The sequence below is a fragment of the Sminthopsis crassicaudata genome, chromosome 1 (assembly GCF_048593235.1).
Source record: "Sminthopsis crassicaudata isolate SCR6 chromosome 1, ASM4859323v1, whole genome shotgun sequence".
NCBI classification, from domain to species: domain Eukaryota; kingdom Metazoa; phylum Chordata; class Mammalia; order Dasyuromorphia; family Dasyuridae; genus Sminthopsis; species Sminthopsis crassicaudata.
Window position 1 is genome coordinate 708280789 of NC_133617.1, and position 18336 is coordinate 708299124.

At 32.5% G+C, this 18336-nt stretch overlaps 1 protein-coding gene across 2 annotated transcripts in view; it reads right to left on the reverse strand.

The window, feature by feature from the left end:
- GRM7 (glutamate metabotropic receptor 7) overlaps positions 1 to 18336 on the reverse strand; it is a 1106888-nt gene that overhangs the window by 69591 nt on the left and 1018961 nt on the right. For both annotated transcript variants that reach the window (XM_074284035.1, XM_074284034.1), the window contains exon 9: positions 5394 to 5640. In XM_074284035.1, the coding sequence (XP_074140136.1) occupies positions 5394 to 5640 (247 nt within the window). The remainder of the gene's footprint in view (positions 1 to 5393; positions 5641 to 18336) is intronic.

Sequence of the window (18336 nt, forward strand, 5' to 3'; positions counted from 1 at the left end):
ATAAAAATGTTTTGTTTTTTAATTCTTTCTTTGAGAGCCCATGTTCATACCATTTCTAACAACTCTTGCACTAGTGGCTACATCAACAGGAAGTATATGTAATATCTTGACTTAAAAAAATTGACTTAAGCATTGCATCTTTATTCCAAATTTGATTTCTTTTGCCCCACACAAATCTATTTGCAGCAGTCCTCAGAAAATAAAATACACTTGGTTTTCATCTTGCTCCTGAGTCTTATGCTAACATTCTGCTCATATATTTCCCAGCATTAGAAGCCAAGAAGAGAAAGCACATTAGGTTTGTGTACCTCTAAGAAGAGCCATTATAGCTTTGTCATTTTCAAGTCAACACATTCCTCTTATACCTCCATAATCTCACCAGTTGGTCTGTTGGGGAAAACAAAAAAGAAGGTTGGGGAAGATGCCATGCTTTCTCTGCATTGTCCCTCTGCAGAACTCTGCTCTGAGAATCAAGGACATCGAACATGGAAGGTGGCCTACAAGACTGGAAGGACATTTTGCTTCTTTCATTGATCAGCTGGGACTGACTCCAAGGCAACCACATGCTGAAACATGAATTGAGACAGACTGTTCCAGCTCCCTGGGACACATTATTCTTTCATGCTTGAGTGGGCCCTATACCCAGTAAAAAATCACATGGTATAGTCTTATACTGGCAAGTATCAGATGAAAAAGACAGCTGTTCACCCTTCTCTTCTCATCCCTTCAGAATTCTGGTGCCATGTAGTTAACATTCTCCACCCATTTTGAAAATTACCACTTCAGTGATCAATTGAGGGCCAAGTATATCTTGCTTCCAGTTTACCTTTTTGTCATGACAATACTATGCTATTCCAACACAAAGAACAGAGTTCAGCTTGTAGCCCTTTTCTTGCAAATTTCCACTTTTTCAAGGAAAAAAATCGTTGAGAAAGGAAGTCCCTAGCCAAAAGGTCTGTCATCTTGCAAATTGTTGCCAGACATGCAGATCTGTTTCTAACAATGAGGGACTCATTCATGGGCTCTACCCAACTGAAATATATATTTCTACAGCCGAGTTACCCAAACAATTCAGCATGGCAAAATATAAGGTAGTTTTGTAAATAAATTGTACCAACTCCAATTCTTCAAATTTCCAGTGAAATCACAGACATGTACAGATCCAAGAACAAAGCACTTTCTAGTCACTGAAGATGTGATGGAGATTGTTTTTTCAGGTAACCGTGAAATCCAACAGGAGAAAACAACATGATAGGAAGATGACTTGTTGAAGAAATAGACCTGTGGTGAAATGGATTCTGCACTTCTTAAGCCACTAAGAAACCATTTTTATGTGAACATACAATTAAAGAACAGAGTTGTTAGATGAATAAAAACATGCACATACCAGATGGCAAACTTGAATGATGAACCTGAATTGTTAAAAATAAAAACATTGAGGATTGAAATACATTAAGACTGAGTGTTCCAGAGCAACAATGGTATGAGGATGTTTCTGTTCCATGTTTTACTTGGAAGAGCAGTTCATGGATTCAGCTCTTATAGAGCAAATAATACAGAATACATCTCCATTTACTCATGTTGAAGGAAAGTTATTTTTATACAGTTTAAGCTGGTAATTTAGCATCCAGCTTAATGTTTCACATCTTTTTTTTAACTTCTCTGGTCAAAAGAGAAGGATCCATAAGTAGACAATTGTATCAATTATTTAGATAGTTCTGACAAAACACATAACTAATGAAGAATGTCCCAAATACAATTATCTTTTATCTTCATCAATTTAACATGCCTTCCCTTTCCCCAATACTTACATTCTATTTTCTTCTATGTCTAGGGGGTACTTTCTTTGAGTTTAACAACTTCTTCTTTAAAATCATAATTATGCTACAAATTATTTATATTTATTCCTCACTTTTACTCCCAACTAAAGACCATATGGTGATGGTAAATATTTCATTTTAGCCCATCAAAAAGATGGAAGCCTAGACCAGCATTAAGAACAAGAATCCAGAAAATGCCTAATGAACACTAAATCCAGTTTGTTACATTGGAATTTAATGTGAATATATTTCAGCATTAAGTGATTAAGATAAAACTTCTTATTACACTAATTTACACTTTTATTTTTCCTCTTTTGTAGCTTTTGTGGGCTGGTCCATAAGAAACCCCAAGGTTTTGAGGTACATGAATCTCCTACTGGTCTTTGGCACATCTCTAATTTCAGGATTTATGATTAATATAATTTCTTCCAAATATAAGTGGAATCCTGCATAGCAGCTTTATTGTTTTTGTGTGTTTTTTAAAATTAGTTTTAAGGTTAGTCTATACAGCAGAGAAACAACTAAAAAAAAAATAAATTCATCAATTTTTTGTTTGGGTTACAGTCATTTTGATTGCCTTTTTTAAACTTATTTTTGGCCTGAAATGATGTTGTGTTAGTATTATATAAATATAACCTCATAAGAGAATTAGTCTAATAATCTTGCAGGAAAGGCCTTCTGCAAATCCAAAAAAAGTGGGATCATTATCATGATCAGTATACTTTGAAAACATTTAAAAACAATGTTTAGCTTAATAAGCTAGGCCTCTACCTGAGCACCCTTCCAGAGTAACCGTTCAACTCTGGTTACTCTTCTCTTTACAAAACAAAAAGTAATAAAACATTTCACAATACACAGAATGAAGTTTCTGTCATTCAAAACTTTATCTTCATTGGAAATAGCATCATAAAAAAAGAACTGATTTTTATTAGAAGAGTTGACTTGCAAAATAAATAAATAGATGAACTTGAACAGGAGATAACCTCTGCATTGAAAGTTTGAAACAACTTTAAGCTCTATTCATTTATGAGTATAATCTGATAGTGGCCCAAAATATAAACACAAGACTGATACAAAGAAGGTGACTGCTCCCTTAAGTTTAAAGGGAATAGAAATACCCTGTGAAACTATTAAACTCTCTATGACATGGTTTGACATGTTCATCTTCATAAATTCTGATTTAACTTACTATTGGAATGTAAGTTTCTTGAAAGCAGAAACTATTCTTGCTTCTCTTTTGATGATTAACACTTATTGTGGTGTCTGTCATAAGTTCAATATCTGATTAATGCTTATTGATTGTTACTTGACTAGAAAATTTAGCTTGTCTTTTTTAGTTTTTTTAGTTTCATTTTAGCTCAAAGATGAATTAATTGAATTTATGTATGTTTTCTTTTTTCTTTTTAAAGAAATTATTATCTAACTTATAATCTAAATCTCAATTTTGGAATTTGATTATATACAACATAGTATGACATTCTCTAGGATAAAAGTTCTAAGATATATAGATATCACCATCAATATATATGGTAGCAGGCACCTTCCTTGTGGAAGCCAGTCATTTGACTGCCATGATTGCCCTAGGGTTAAAAAAGTAATATAGCATCACAACTGAATAGTTATGACACACTTTCACATTAAATGGTAACACATTATCACAACTGAAAGAAGGGAAACATTCAATTAAACAACTATTTGGTGTTGGTGCCATATCAGATAGCAATTTCTACCTATTTCCTATTATTTTCCCTCTTGCCCTTCCAAAACTTACACCATAATATCGACCACTTATTATTAAACCCATTGACAAAATGTTGATTTATCTCTTATTCTTTCTTTCCTTCTTCCATATTTTTGCATATTTTTCTTTTGTTCTTGCTTCTCACCTCCCTTACCCTTGATGCCTATTGAGGTTGACTACCCAGAATCATACTCCTTGATATTTATTACTTTCAAATTTGAATCTTACAAATACTTAATTATTGTTAAATTGATGTCATTCCCAGGAAACAATTTTTAAAAAGGAGAAAGTCTATGAAATGGGACATCTTCTAAGCATTTATAGAGGTCAGGAAGTCATAAGCCTCTTTATTTTTAAAGAAACTTAGTTTTGTTTTTAGTGCAAAAAGTATTGAGTATTTCAAGCCTATTAAGCCAGCTTGCCTCAGAGATTCTTTAGAGAGAGCACGAAAAATATTCGTGCTGCAACATAATTATTTCATGTACTAGAGAGTAATGTACAGAATACTACCTTCCTATTCTGAATGATTCAACATATTTTGTAAATGTCTAGTTTATAATCCAGAAATATTATAGGTAATTAAAATAATATGAATTCTGCATTACAAATATTTATATAGAACAAGGAAACAAAGTATATTTGTTGTTTGATAAAATTTGCTTTCTGATCTAACTGGTTAATGATGATCAGTATGGTCATGAACTCTCTGAATCAGGGTCTGATACATTACATTCACAAAATAAATCCATCCATATACAAGGACAGAAAAGTTTGCTTCTAGAGATTCAAATATTTTATGGATCTAAACCAAATTTCCAAATGGTACATAAAACCATATTTTACCTACATACTTTAAATTCATTATATATCATCAGGGACATGAGATTACTTCTTCAGAAGCTTATTGCCTATCAATGTAGAAAACAACATGAAATTCAAGAGTAGTATGTTCCACTTGGTAATATAATAATGTTTTAGTATGTTCCCTTAGAAATAGTATCGTCCAGCCTCTGCCCATACTTTGTGTAGGGATTTGAGGACATGACTAATGAAAAATAATTTTTAAAAATCTCCTTCCCCAATAGCTTGAGAGAAAAAGAAATATACGCTTTGCTATTTTTAAATATATCAATCTGATGCCTAAAGCCTTGTTTTACTTTGTTCAAGAATTATGTTTTCTTTAATGGGAAGAAGCCAAGAATCATCTATATCAAACCAAGAAATTGTTTATGTCATTTGGTCCTGTTAATATTATTATGTTAATAATATTATAATATTAATAAAAGTAATAAGTTCATAGGTTTGCAAAGTGCCTGACAAATATTTCATTTTATCCTGACTACAACCTGAGGAGGTAGGTCCTATTATCATTCCCTGAAACAGCTGAAATTGAGTTGTGAATAATTCAATTAGGGTCATATGGATAGGAGATATATGAGGAAGGATTTGAACTCAGGTTATCTAATTCTAAGGTCTATACACTGTACCACCTCTCTCTCTGGTAATGGCTGGTATTCTCAGCTCTGAGAAACTCATTGGAAAGGAATGGAGGGAGGGGCAAGTGAAGATGTACATATTGATTATAAATAATTCAAAGTTTTATCCCTTCAGGCAAAAAACCTAAGAAGTGGAATTTTTTTTTCCCCCCCAAAGGGATGAACACCAGAAAGCGAACAGCTGGCAACCTCTGAGGAAAATCAACACAGCAGTCTATACTTCGAGAGGGCAAACTGTATGCAGTTTAAAAAAAAAAAAAAATCAAACAAACATTTCTTCCAGACTCAGTGAAGGAAGAGCAAAAAAATGGAGAGAAGAAAATGAATTATACTTACTATTTGGGTCTACATTTTCACAAAGTTCTGTTTTTGCTTCTCCATTGGGCCTGTCACTGGGTTTGTGTGAGAGCCGAGATGACATGGTAGCTGCTGTGACCACCGCCTTGAAGCTGCGTTTCCTTTTCTGGACATTCAGCTCAGGATGGAAAATGATGATGTACACTTTCGGCATGTATAGCATCCCCAGCGCCACTGATGCACTTAAGTTCATGGATATTGTAAGTGTGGTAGTTTGTATGTAGAGCTAGGAGACACAACACATAAGACACTATTAAAAATCAAATGATTGTAGAATACATCTTAACTCTGAAGAATGACTGTCCACAATTAGTAAACACATGACAATTTTTAATCAAATAATGGGTCCTTATCACAATAACTGAAGTCTTTGTACTTAACTAATATAAGAAAAAATATATAGTCTGCTGATTCTTGTCTCCCTCTGTGTTTCTCTCTGTCACTGTCCCTTTGTCTCTGTCTGCCTCTGTTTCTCTCTTTTAATCAGTCTCACACTGTCTTAAGAAATATGATGTGGTAGAATAGTCTGAAATCTAGCATGCAAATCTCTTTTCACTGCTCCTTATTTTAAGTCTTCATGTTTTTAGTTGACATGAATTTCATTATTAATTTCAATGAATTAATCTTTGTTAGTTGAATAAATAAATTTATATTTAGCATTTTATTACTCATTAGCATTAATATTTCTCCAATTACTTAGGCTTGCCTTTCATTCTATAAACAGTGCCTTGTGGTTGCATTTATATAGATTTTGTAAATGTCCTAGTAGATAAACTCGTAAGTATTTTAAATATTCTGCATTTGTTTTAAAAAGTATTTTTCTTGTTATGTCTTTCTGTTGAGTTTTATTGATATTATTTAAACATTCATGGTTTGTATGCATTTACTCTAAGACTGCAAGACTGAAGAAGTTATTCATTAGATGGACTACTTTTTAGCTGACTGATTAGAGTTCTTTGAGCATACTATCTTATCATCTGCAAAATGTGATATTTTGCTTCTTCTTTATTTAAGTTTATTTCTTCAACTTATTTTTCTTGCTTAACTGGTTAACCAGTATACTCAGTACTGTGTCAAATAGAGGAGGTAACAATAGATGTCCTTGTTTAACCCCTGATTTTATTGGAAAAGATTCTTTTCTATCTTTATTACATATAACAAACAGTAGTTCTTGGCTTTAGAAATATACTATTTAAAATACTTTAAGGAAAGATCGATTTATTTGTTTTGCTAAGGTTTTTAACAGAAAGGAACATTGTATTTTGTCTAAAGCTTTTTATATATCTACTGATATAAGCTTTTTGCTTATTTGCTGAATTTGTTATATGTTTAATGGATTTTATAGTTTTCTAATACTGAACCAATTTTGCATTCCTGCTATAAATGTAACCTCATTGGGGCAGGTAGGTGGCGCAGTGGATAGAGCACCAGCCTTGAATTCAGGAGGACCAGAGTTCAAATTTGATCTCAAACACTTAGCATTTCCTAGCTATGTGACCCTGGGCAAGTCACATAACCCCAGCCTCAGGAAAAACAAACAAACAAATAAATAAATAAATGCAACCTCATCATAGGTTATGATCTTTTTCATATGTTATCTTAGTCTCTTTGCTAAATTTTATTTAAAATTTTTGCTTCAAAATTTAGGAATAAATACATTTATTAGTAACTTTTATTTATATACATTATATATTTATATACATTTCTAAATAAACATAATACATTTATTAGTAATTTTTTATATTTTGAATAAATACATATATATGTGTGTATATATATACATATATATTTATACATTTATATATACATATATATTTATACATTTATATATACATATATATTTATACATTTATATATATATATGTATGTATACAAATATACAGACCAGTGTCTGTAGTTTTCTTTTTCTAATTTAACTCCCTCTTATTTATGTGAATAATTCAATTAGGGTCATAAAGATAGAAGATATATATGGAAAGATTTAAACTCAGATTATGTGATTCTAAAGTTTATTCTCTATCTATTATACCACTTAGCTCTCTGGTGGGTTGGTGCTCTTAGTTCAGAGAAACTCATAGGAAAGGAATGGAGGGAGCGGCAACTGAAAATGTACATATTGATTATATATAATTCAAAGCTTCTTCCCTTCAGGCAAAAATCAAGAAGGTGAGAATATATATGTAAATGGATGAACACCAGAAAAGGAATAGCTGGCAATGTCTGAAGAAAATCAGCACAGCAATCTATACTTTTTGATGTTTGATTAAAAAAAAAAATCATATAGTTTGCCCTTTCAAATTATAGTTTTTGTTTATTTTGAATTCTCTTTTTTTCATTTTTGTTACTGTTCATTTAGTTTGACATTTTCTTCCAATCAAATTGGTTTATCTAATTTTTTAAAATAGCTTCTTCTTTATTTATTGGCTTAATACTTTTCAAATTTTCTTTATCTTTCTTTGATTTTTTTTTTTAGAATCTCTTGTTTAATTGGGTTTTTCAATTTGTTTTCTACTAGTTTATTTTTCCAATAAATTGATCTGTTCTTTTATTTTTGTTAAGGAAAATATTTGAGATATGTATTTTCTCTTAAGGACTATTTGGCTGCATCCCAGAAATGTTGACATGTTATCTCCTTGTCCTTATTTTTAATAAAATTATTCATCATTTTTATGATTTGTTCTTTAATCCATTAATTCTTCATGATATAATTGCTTAGTTTATCATTTTTAAAATTTCTTTATGGGATAGCTAGTTGGTACAGTGGATGGAACATCAGCCTTAAAGTCAAGAGGACCTTATTTCAAATCTTGCCTTAGACAACACTTTTAGCTATATGATCTTGGGAAAGTCATTTAACCCCGATCACCTCAGCAAAAGGAAAAATAAATTATTTTATTTGACCATAATAAGGGAAGTTTTTTATTTTTATTTTATTTTTATTTTTTTTTAGATGAAGACTTTAATTTCACTAATAAATGGAATTCTGGGTGATGATATTTCCTCTACAAATGTGGGTTAGCACCTGATTTTTAACTCATAGTCTTAGGCAGTTGTCTGGGACACTGAGCAGTTAACTAAATTGGCTAGGGTCACATAGGATGGGTTAGGGGCAGAACTTAACTTTAGGCCTTCTTGACTTGGAAGTCAATCTGTAGGTATTACCTCATGCTGTAGGACAACTTTTAATTCCTTTTATTTATCATTCAATCTTCTAAGTTAGATCCTGTAAATCTTTCATGTCTATTTTTGCTGGAATTAAGGGAAGGAGGGGGAAAACCTTATGTGGTTTTATATGTGGCAAGTTTATTTTTATCCCTTCCTTTTCCCCTTCAATTTACATAGTAATAGAGCATTCAAAGAGGGACATAATAAATTCTGGCAGATACTCCAATACTTAGTGCTAAAATATTTAATACTTAGAAGTTTCCAAAAAGCTATCCATACTTTTATGGCCTTAACTACCTCATTTTATGCCTTTTTCTGAGTTGGATAAGTGTATCATAAGAAATTTATTTCATTCCAAAAGGTAAAAGACCCCAGTGAATCCTCCATGAGTGCAATCAGAATGAATTAGTGGAATCGTTTCCCCAATTCCACAAGCTTCTTGTACAAATCTAATAGCAGCTGCAGTAGTAGTAGTAGTAGCAGCAGTTGCAGTAGAAACAACAATCAGCTCTTTACAAATAGTATCTCATTTTATCATAACAATCTTGAGAGTTAAGTACTATATCTCCATTTCACAGCTGAAGAAAATAAGGCAAACAGAAGTGACTTGTCAAAGACTGTATTGCTAGTAAGGGCTTGGGACTACATTTGAATTCAGGTCTTTCTTTTTCCAGGTCCAGTTGCTTAATATAGCTACAGTAAATATAGGAACTGGAAATGCTCATTATTTTTATTTCTGTATATTGAAAAAAAATAGCTGTATGAATTTTCAACTTATTTTGATACTCACTTTTGCTCTGTAATCTGCAAATAATCCCTTAAACATTTGGTATCTCTTTCTCCTCAATTATAAAATGAGGATAACAATTTGTTTCTACTTTTCAGGAATGTAAGTATTATTTCAGACTTGCAAAATATGGAGTTACCTTTTATAAGGACTGAGTAGCATCTTCCTTAATAATTAATCATCACTAGCTTTAATTCATCATCTCTTTGAAATCATCTATCTATATCTATATCTATCTATAGCTTTATAAAAACAAAACAATTTTGTTGATTGTACTTTGCTAATATCTTTCATATCGACTTCATTCTATTCACATTGTCACTATCCTCTTGTCTGCCTTCCAAAGAGATGAATTGCTTCTATTCCACTGCTCAAAAGTTTCCAAACAATAAATCAAATTATTCAATGAATATTTACAAGCACCAACTTTATGCCAGGGACTATGTTAGACACATATGACACACACACATATGTGAATTAATCCTTATCCTCAAAGAATTTATTGGGAAAAATGATAAATATACATTTAAATATGTATATTATTAAATATATACAAAATAAACTCAAGGCAATTTGTGAGGTAGGAACCAGCAACTGAGGGGATCTGCAAAGGTCTCATGAAGAAAGTAGCTCTTGAGCTAAGCCTTAAAGCAAATTCACAATTCTGAGAGGAGAAGATGAGGATGAAAGGGTATGTTCCAGAAATAGGGGAGATGAAGGGAGGTCAGTCTGTGGAGAATGGAGATGAAACACCGTGTGGAAAGGACCACAAGAAAGTCAGTTTGACGTGACTATACAATTGGATAAACAATTCATATAATAAGCCTAGAGAGGTGGGTTGATGATTGGTAAATTAATTAGGGAATCAGTAATAAAAAATTAAATAGACTTTGTCCTCAGGAAGTTTGTAGTTGACATTCTAGGTGATATATTCTTAGTTGACTCTTTCTTCCTTTTGCCTGAACAGTAATCTCCCTGTCTGGGCTCTGACATCATGCCACCTCACTATTATTCAGCTAATAAATTAATACTTCTAAAATATAAGTTGGATCCCAGAGAAGATCAAAACTTTATGTTGATTCCATTTTGACTAAAGAAATAAAATACAAATAAATGCATTTAGGGCACTCCACATCTGAGATCCAAATTATCTTTCCAGACCTACTTAACACTACAATCCCTAACATTCAGTGTGGTGTCACTAAGTTGGTCTTGATTTATTGTATTACTCTTCCCTTATGGACCTCTGCCTGAGCCAAGCCTAATTAGGCACATCCACCACTTAATACTTATATTTTTATAGCACAAATAAACTTAGCTTAGTATTTTATATATGTTATCAAATTGGATGCTCACAACAATGATGTGATCTCTTAGGGACTCAGTTTCTTTCTTTTTTTTTTTTTTTTTAATGAGGAAGGCGAATGGGCTTAAAGTATTTTTAAGTTCAATCTATGAATTTATGGATGACTCCTCATTTCTTCATGTACTTTTTCTCTTCTAAATATTACCATAGGCCATGTTCCCAGTTCAGAATGCACTTGAATGGGATTGATTGGATGAAGTATTTCTCAGTATTGTCACATGATCCTTGTTCCCAGAACTGGGACCTTGGGGAGGTCATTTGCTCTCTGGAAGTATGAACTTTGAACCTGGAGATACAGAAAGTTTCAGGAAGTGACTTGACCTATGCAAGGCAGACAATATTGGTGACTATTAGTCAAGGATGGTTATGTCCTTTTAGTATATCCAGTGAGAAGGCTCAAGTCTTGCTTTTAAACCCTGGACAAGCTGAAAGCTGGCCAGTTTCTAGGAGCACATGGGGAAGTTGGGATGGTTCCCTGGTGTGTTGGGCCTCACCCTGCAGGGATTAAATAAATGTGTTCTCTTTGTACCTGATGATGTCTCTGATTAGTTAATTGAGAAGGGGGTTTTGCACCTGATCCTGTCCCACCCACACTCTCTTCAATTTCTGCTTAATAGAATCCTGAACTTTCTTCAAGACCTTCAGGTATTTGTTCTTCTATGAATCTTTCCTTAAAGGTCCCCAGATGAAGTCATAACTCCCTTATATTTTCTTCAGACTATTTTACATCTCTCCTTCATTCTTCTCATACTATATATACTTCATGCCATTTTCATGGCACCTTAGAAGTCATATGGTCCAAGCTATATCTGAAAAAGAACCCACCTCAAGTCATTTACTAGCTGGCCATTCCACCTTTGCTTGACTGATTCTAAAGAAAATGGCATCCAGTACCTCTTGAGACAGCCAGTTCTACATATGTGTCCCTCTAATTAATAGGAAGTCCTTCCTGATAATAGGCTTAGATTGGCCCCTTTGGATCTTTCATTCATTGCTCCTACTTATCTTTTTTCTAGCTTCTGCATCTTCCATGTGCAAGTTTCTGGAGGAAAGATGCTCTGAATTTTTTTTTTTTTAATCTTTGTATTCCCCTGAATACTGTGAACACAGAAGATAATAAGTGTTTATAAGAATGAAAGTGAATAGCTTAAACATAGTAGATGAAAAGTAAACAAAAAGTTCATCATTTCATATAAAATCTCCATTCTTTCTTGTTTGTTGAATATTAAATTCATAATTTTAATAAAGCAAATTGAACACTTACATGCTTAATTTGTTAAATTGTTATTTATTATCTCTGGAGATTTATCATTCACAGTGGATTATAAAGTTTATTTGTTTAAAGGAGAATTTCTCATCTAAACTTTGCATCCCTATTATCATCTGCCTTAAATACTAAAATACTTAATAAATGTGGAATGATTTGAATTGAGAAAGTATCTTCTAAATACTCATTCATTTTGATACTGCCTTAAATACTAAAATACTTAATGAATGTGTAATGATTTGAAGTGGGAAACCATTTTCTAAATATCCACCATTTTGATTTAAAATTTACCATTTGGATTTCTAATAATGTATACAAATCATCCTCTCTGACTATTAGAGATTAGTTTGTGGAATATACCAATATATAGCAATGTAAAACAAACAAACAAAAAAAAAAGACTACATACCTTTCTTTCTAAATGCTATTTCAAGAATTCTAAATATTAAAATAACTACATGATATCCAAGATTTCAAAGCATTATTTTAGTTTTAAAGAATTAATTTGCCAAATCCATAAACTTATCAATCACTATGTTGGAGTTAACTCCAAGGATCATAGGGACTTTTGAAGAACAGGTCTTAGAGATAACCTAGTACAGTTCTTATTCAGTGTATAGATAAACCAAGGATTAGAGGAATTATGTCTGGCCCAAGGTCACAGAGGTAGTAAATAGCAAAGGGGCTTAATAAACTTTGGCAAAGTTATAGTAAAACTTCCAAGTTTTTTCACTTTATTTAATTTATGATTTCACTATTATGAATATTCTATACAGAAAATAATCAGCCTTTGTAAACCTTAATACTTATTTTTTCATAACTTGCTGGGATCAAAGATGAATCAAGTAACAACCTTCTGGTAACAAACCTTTAAACTTGACTAGGATGATCTTCTTACCAAGAGCCACATGGGCTATTGTGGTATTGGCACATGAACATTTTCTAGAATGGTAGAATTCAACAGAATTTGCACTCTTATGGTACAGCCAGAGCTGTAATCAGCCCTTTTAGTATCCAAGGAAAGCCAAATAAAAAAGTTCTTGAATCATTTTCGTATTAATTCAATTGCAGTAATTGGGGATCGGAGGGAGAAGACCCAGTTAATCAAAAGTAGTTCTTAAAAGAAGAATATCTGTTCTTCCCATACAACCTCCCCACCCATCAGACAGCATACCTTAGCCATGTAAGAAAGGGGAGACAATAGGAAGGTATTTTTCTTTCTCACTGATTCAGATCCAAACACAATAGGGAGAGGAAAAGTAAAGATACCATGTGACCCAAGTTTTGAAGTCTATCATAATACTACTAGCTGATACTTAAACAGCATCTTAGGGTTTATAATGACTTTTTAATATGTTAACACTTAATTATAGCAAGATTCTTTTGAAGTTAGATTATTAACTTCCTCTTTATAAGAAATGAAAGCTTAGAGAATAATAATATAATAATATCTAAGGAAGGATTAGAATTCAGTTCTACCTGACTAGAAGCTAGTGGTATGTCCTATCTATTCAAACTGATTAGTCCCCCCAAAAAACATGTATTGAAAGTTTTTTTTTTTGTTTTTTTTTTTGGTTTTGTTTTGTTTTGTTTTTGGTTTGTTTGTCTCCTTCATATGTTAATATCATCTAGCTGTGATCTTGATAAGTACTTTTAACTATTTAAGCTAATTTTCTATTACTAATCCATAAAAAAGACTGCAATTATTCTCTAAGGGTTTTGATGGCAGGTTTCCTCTATACTTACATAAAGACCAAAATGCTGGGTTGTGAAGAACCCCAGAAGCATTCTTCATTCTCCAACAACAAAACTAACCTCATCATCCAATCTTATCTTTAGGGATTTAGCAATGACCAATTGCACTTGATCTTTGCAGATCTTATATCATGCAATAAGTTACTACTGAACTAAGTATGAAAAAAAAAATGATTTGCTATTTTTCTTCCTTCTTGGAAGAAACACAAATATCCTGAGAGGTCAGATATATGGCATGAGAAGGCAGAAGGGACTGAGAGACTTCCTTTATTTCCCAAGCTACTAAAGAATGAATTTATAGTAAGGTCTATCAATTTTACCTCCATAATATCTCACACATGTGCCCTTTTTCTCCTTTGACACAAGCCATTATCTCTTCATGCTTAAAGTATCTCAGAAGCCACAAGTTTCTCCTCACTGATCTCCATTGCCCTCTTATTTGTCATAGTCATTTTCCAAAAGTGCAGGTCTCAACATATTACCTCTATGCACAATTAACTCCAGTGTTTCCTGTTACTTCTATCATCAAATAGAAAAAAAAAAAAAAATTGGCATTTAAAGTCCTCCATAACTTTTGGCCTTCTTCTCCCCACACCCACCTCCATTATATCATTTGTTTTGAATACAATCCTCTCTTCCCTATATTCTCAATCTAATTAAACATATATTGTCTTCAACTTAAGTCTATATGCCAGAGTTCACAAATAATTTGGAAACTAGCATTTTTCTACAATAATATAGACCTATCTGATGGACATGATGCCAAAGTCATTGTTACTCTATTATAAAATGCAGTTATTAACAAATATTCCTTTTTCTGTGTATATCACCAGTACTTAGCAGATATTTAATAAATGTCAATTGACTGAGTGGTAGGCCTTTATCAAGGGACAACAAACAGAGGCAGTAATTAGTATTATCCTTTGGAAATAGATAATTGTACAATAAAATTGAACAAGATTATAATTATGGCTGCATAAAGCTAATCTGCCCAAAATCATTTAAATTGTTACTCAATCTTTGTAATTAAACCCCACCATAAAGTTCCAAAAGTCTGCTATGGCATTCAATAGCTCCTTTCTGGCATTGCCAATTTGGTATTGCTGAATATCATTTTGCTTTTTTCCATTTGATCTTATTTAAATGTATGACCATTGGTGAATTTGATCATTGATCACACATTTAGATATGGAAGGGGATTTAGAAGTTATTTAGAACAATTTAATTATTTTACACATGAAGAAACTAAGACCCAAAGAAGCTAAGAAGTATCATTATCATTTTCTTGCCCACTAATGCAGGCATTCTTCCTCTATTAATACTTCTCATTTTGTTTGTCGCATTAACTATCTCTGTCAAAAATATTTAATTTGTGGTAGATTAAAAGATCCTATTCTAAGTATCAAAAACAACAAAAATACTTATTTTAAGCGGCACCTTCATTAACTTTCTTCTGCTTCTGCTTCTGTTCTATCAGTTCCAAGGATTCAGTTATTATCTTTATTCAGATAACTCACAAAATTATATTTCACAAAACCAAATCTATGCTTTCTTCACATTTTCATGTCTCATTAAGGACACCTCCTTAATGCTCACCAAAGTTCAAAGGCTTAGAATTATCCTTGATTCTCCCCTTTCCCTTACTGTCCCATATCCAATACCCACCATCAATTCTATCTCCACAATCACACTCAAATAATTTCTATTCTCACCACTCAAGTACAATCCCTTATCACTTCTCAATCAGACCATTTCAATAGACTTTTAATTCTCCTCCCTCTATTTTCAGAGAATCCTTTTTCCAACTATCTTCAACAAAGTTGCTTAGTTGATTTTTATAAAAAACACAGACCATTTCACCACTATAGTAAAAATATCCAAAGACTCCCCATATATATAGAACAAAATGCGAATCTCCAAACTTGATATATAAATTAAAAAAAAAAAAAATAGCTCCCATTTAACATTTCAATCTTATTTCCATTACACAATCTGGTCTAATCAAACTGACTCAATAGTTATTATTCTTTATCCATACAAGAACTTTTATTACTTGCCTCCACATTTTTGCATAAGTGACTCCCTTTATCTGGAATAGATTACAAGCTCCCTTCTATCTCATAGAATTACCTCAATTTCTTCAAAAAACATTTTTTTTTTTTCTTTTCTCATGTGATTGTTTTTTTGACCCATCCTGAAATTAATTTGCATTTTCCTTATCAGACCCTGGGACCTCTGAAGTTACTTCCAGCTCCCAGATCTAAATTTATGATTGTATAGTCATAGGATTTGTCTGCTAAATTCTCTATAGGGTCATGATCCTAGTCTACTTGTTTGAGAATCAATATGAATTGAGGAGAAAAACAGATCCCCTCCCCTCATTCATTTTCTTATGGAGATTTAAAGCTGAGATCATCTATTACAACTCCTAAACTAAAGGCAAGAGAGAATAAATCACATGGTATTTATCTGTGTTTATTGCACCAGGAGAAAATAAAGTTTTTGAAGGTATATCTGTTTCATTTTTGTATTTATATCTCCACTGCCTGGAATATTGCTTTAAGAGCACATGGCAGATATTAAACATGTTAATTGATTTGCCCAAAATCACAGAGTTAATAAGTGATAGAATTTTAACCTAAATCTGACTGCAGATCCTAGACTCCACTGTCCTCAAATACTGGCAACATAGATTCACCAAATATTATCTTTTAATGTAACCAATTTCAGCCCTAGATGGGAGATGATGGTCATATTTTACTCCAGAATGAAAAAGGTACTAAAATTATCTGGTCACTGTAAGACTCATTGGTCAAGAAGCCTACCTTTTTATATGAAACCCTAACTAACACTTAAAATTTATGTCCTAAATTCTTGAAATCAGAGGCTCTGCTAAAAAGCACACACACACACACACACACACACACACACACACACACACACACACACAAAATCTGTTCTGAGCAGGAATTCAGTTTCCCAGCAGATATAAATTTGAATTTGCATGTGCCTGATAAAAGGAGCTTCTTGCCAGCTGCTGAATATATAATAAACAGTGAAAGTAACAGATAAAGACAAAAGCCCATTGAATTGATGAATTCCTTCACAAGTGTCTCAGAACACATTTTTAAAAGCTCATCTCAGCCTCTCAGCACACTTTCAAGTTAAAACTACTCTGATGGTCTGCAGGACTCAAAAAAAAAAATGGGGGGGGGGGAAGGGAGACACAAAATCCTGCATTATCATAAGGCCATTCGAGGGCCATTCAAGGTCTTTGAAAATGTCCTGTACTCCTCTTATTCTGTAGACTCCTCCTTTGAAAATAAGGGTTTCTATGTCACAATCTAATACTCAATTCAGAAAAGAAGCAATAAGGTGTCAAAGAGAATTTGTATTTGATTTTTTTTTTTTTAGCTAGCAAAGGTAAATCAGAGTAGAAGTTCCTATTTATTATAGTTCCTTTTAAAAAAGAGAGAAAAGAGAGAAGAGAAAATTCAACTCTTTTTAGCCTTAAAGCAGTGATTAGGAAATAGACTTCTATGATCTTCCCTATTTCTCCACCCCTAGAATAATCATAGGTCATATGTGACATGTAATTTTGTTTTTTAAATAGAACGTTTTTTTCTTTTAATTTGACATTTTTTCAATATTCCTTAAATCTATTGGAGCATTGGAAGTATTTCAATTAGATCTATGGGAGTATAGGTCTATCTAGGATTGGGAATCATCGTTCTAATTTAAGGCTTCTTAACTAATCTTTTTTTTTTTTTTTTTTTTTTTTGGTCATGTATCTCTTTGGCATAGTAAAAACTATGGACTTGTTCTCAGAATATATATACACACATACATTTAGTGCATAAAATAAAATACTCAAGATTTCAGAGGAAAACACTCATTTTAAAGTATAGTTATCAAAAATAGTTAAAAAAAAAACTTATTTATGATTTCCAGGTTAAGACTCTTAATTCATGTTTGTTCACACTTCGCATTTGTTTGATTTTAATAAGCAGACTAGGGTTTAGAAGGTACAAAATCCTCAATGTCTTAAGAAGTACAATATGTATTATGTCTTTTCCCGCAGGAAGAAATTCTCAACTGCTCAGTCCTCAGTGGAGTCAAGATTCTACTTTGCATGCTTTGGCATAAATTTCAAAGAGAAAAAGAAAATGATCTTTTCTTCTGCTACTCTCTGGCCCCTAACATCAGCATTATTATCTTGCAGTAGGATTCCATGAAAGAAGCATTTTTTAAGGTCATGGTTTGTTTGGAAAGAACAATTCGATGATTAATCCCTAAGGTGATCATTACCTCAAGTGAATTTCTTGAACAAAGTTCTGCCCCTGGACTGCATAGAAATTGTATAACCACCACAACATATTTCAAATGGACAGATCAAGGCCAGGTCTTTAGAGTCCAGCAAAAGAAGGATATCACATTATTTTCTGGAACAGTTTAGGCAAACAGTCAATTTCATTCTTCAGCTCAAAAGTAATGTTTGCTTGGATTTTTGACATAGACTTGAATTTGGTTTAACAACAAAGGTACAAACAAATGGTGGAGGTGATGGTCAAGCATTTCTTTA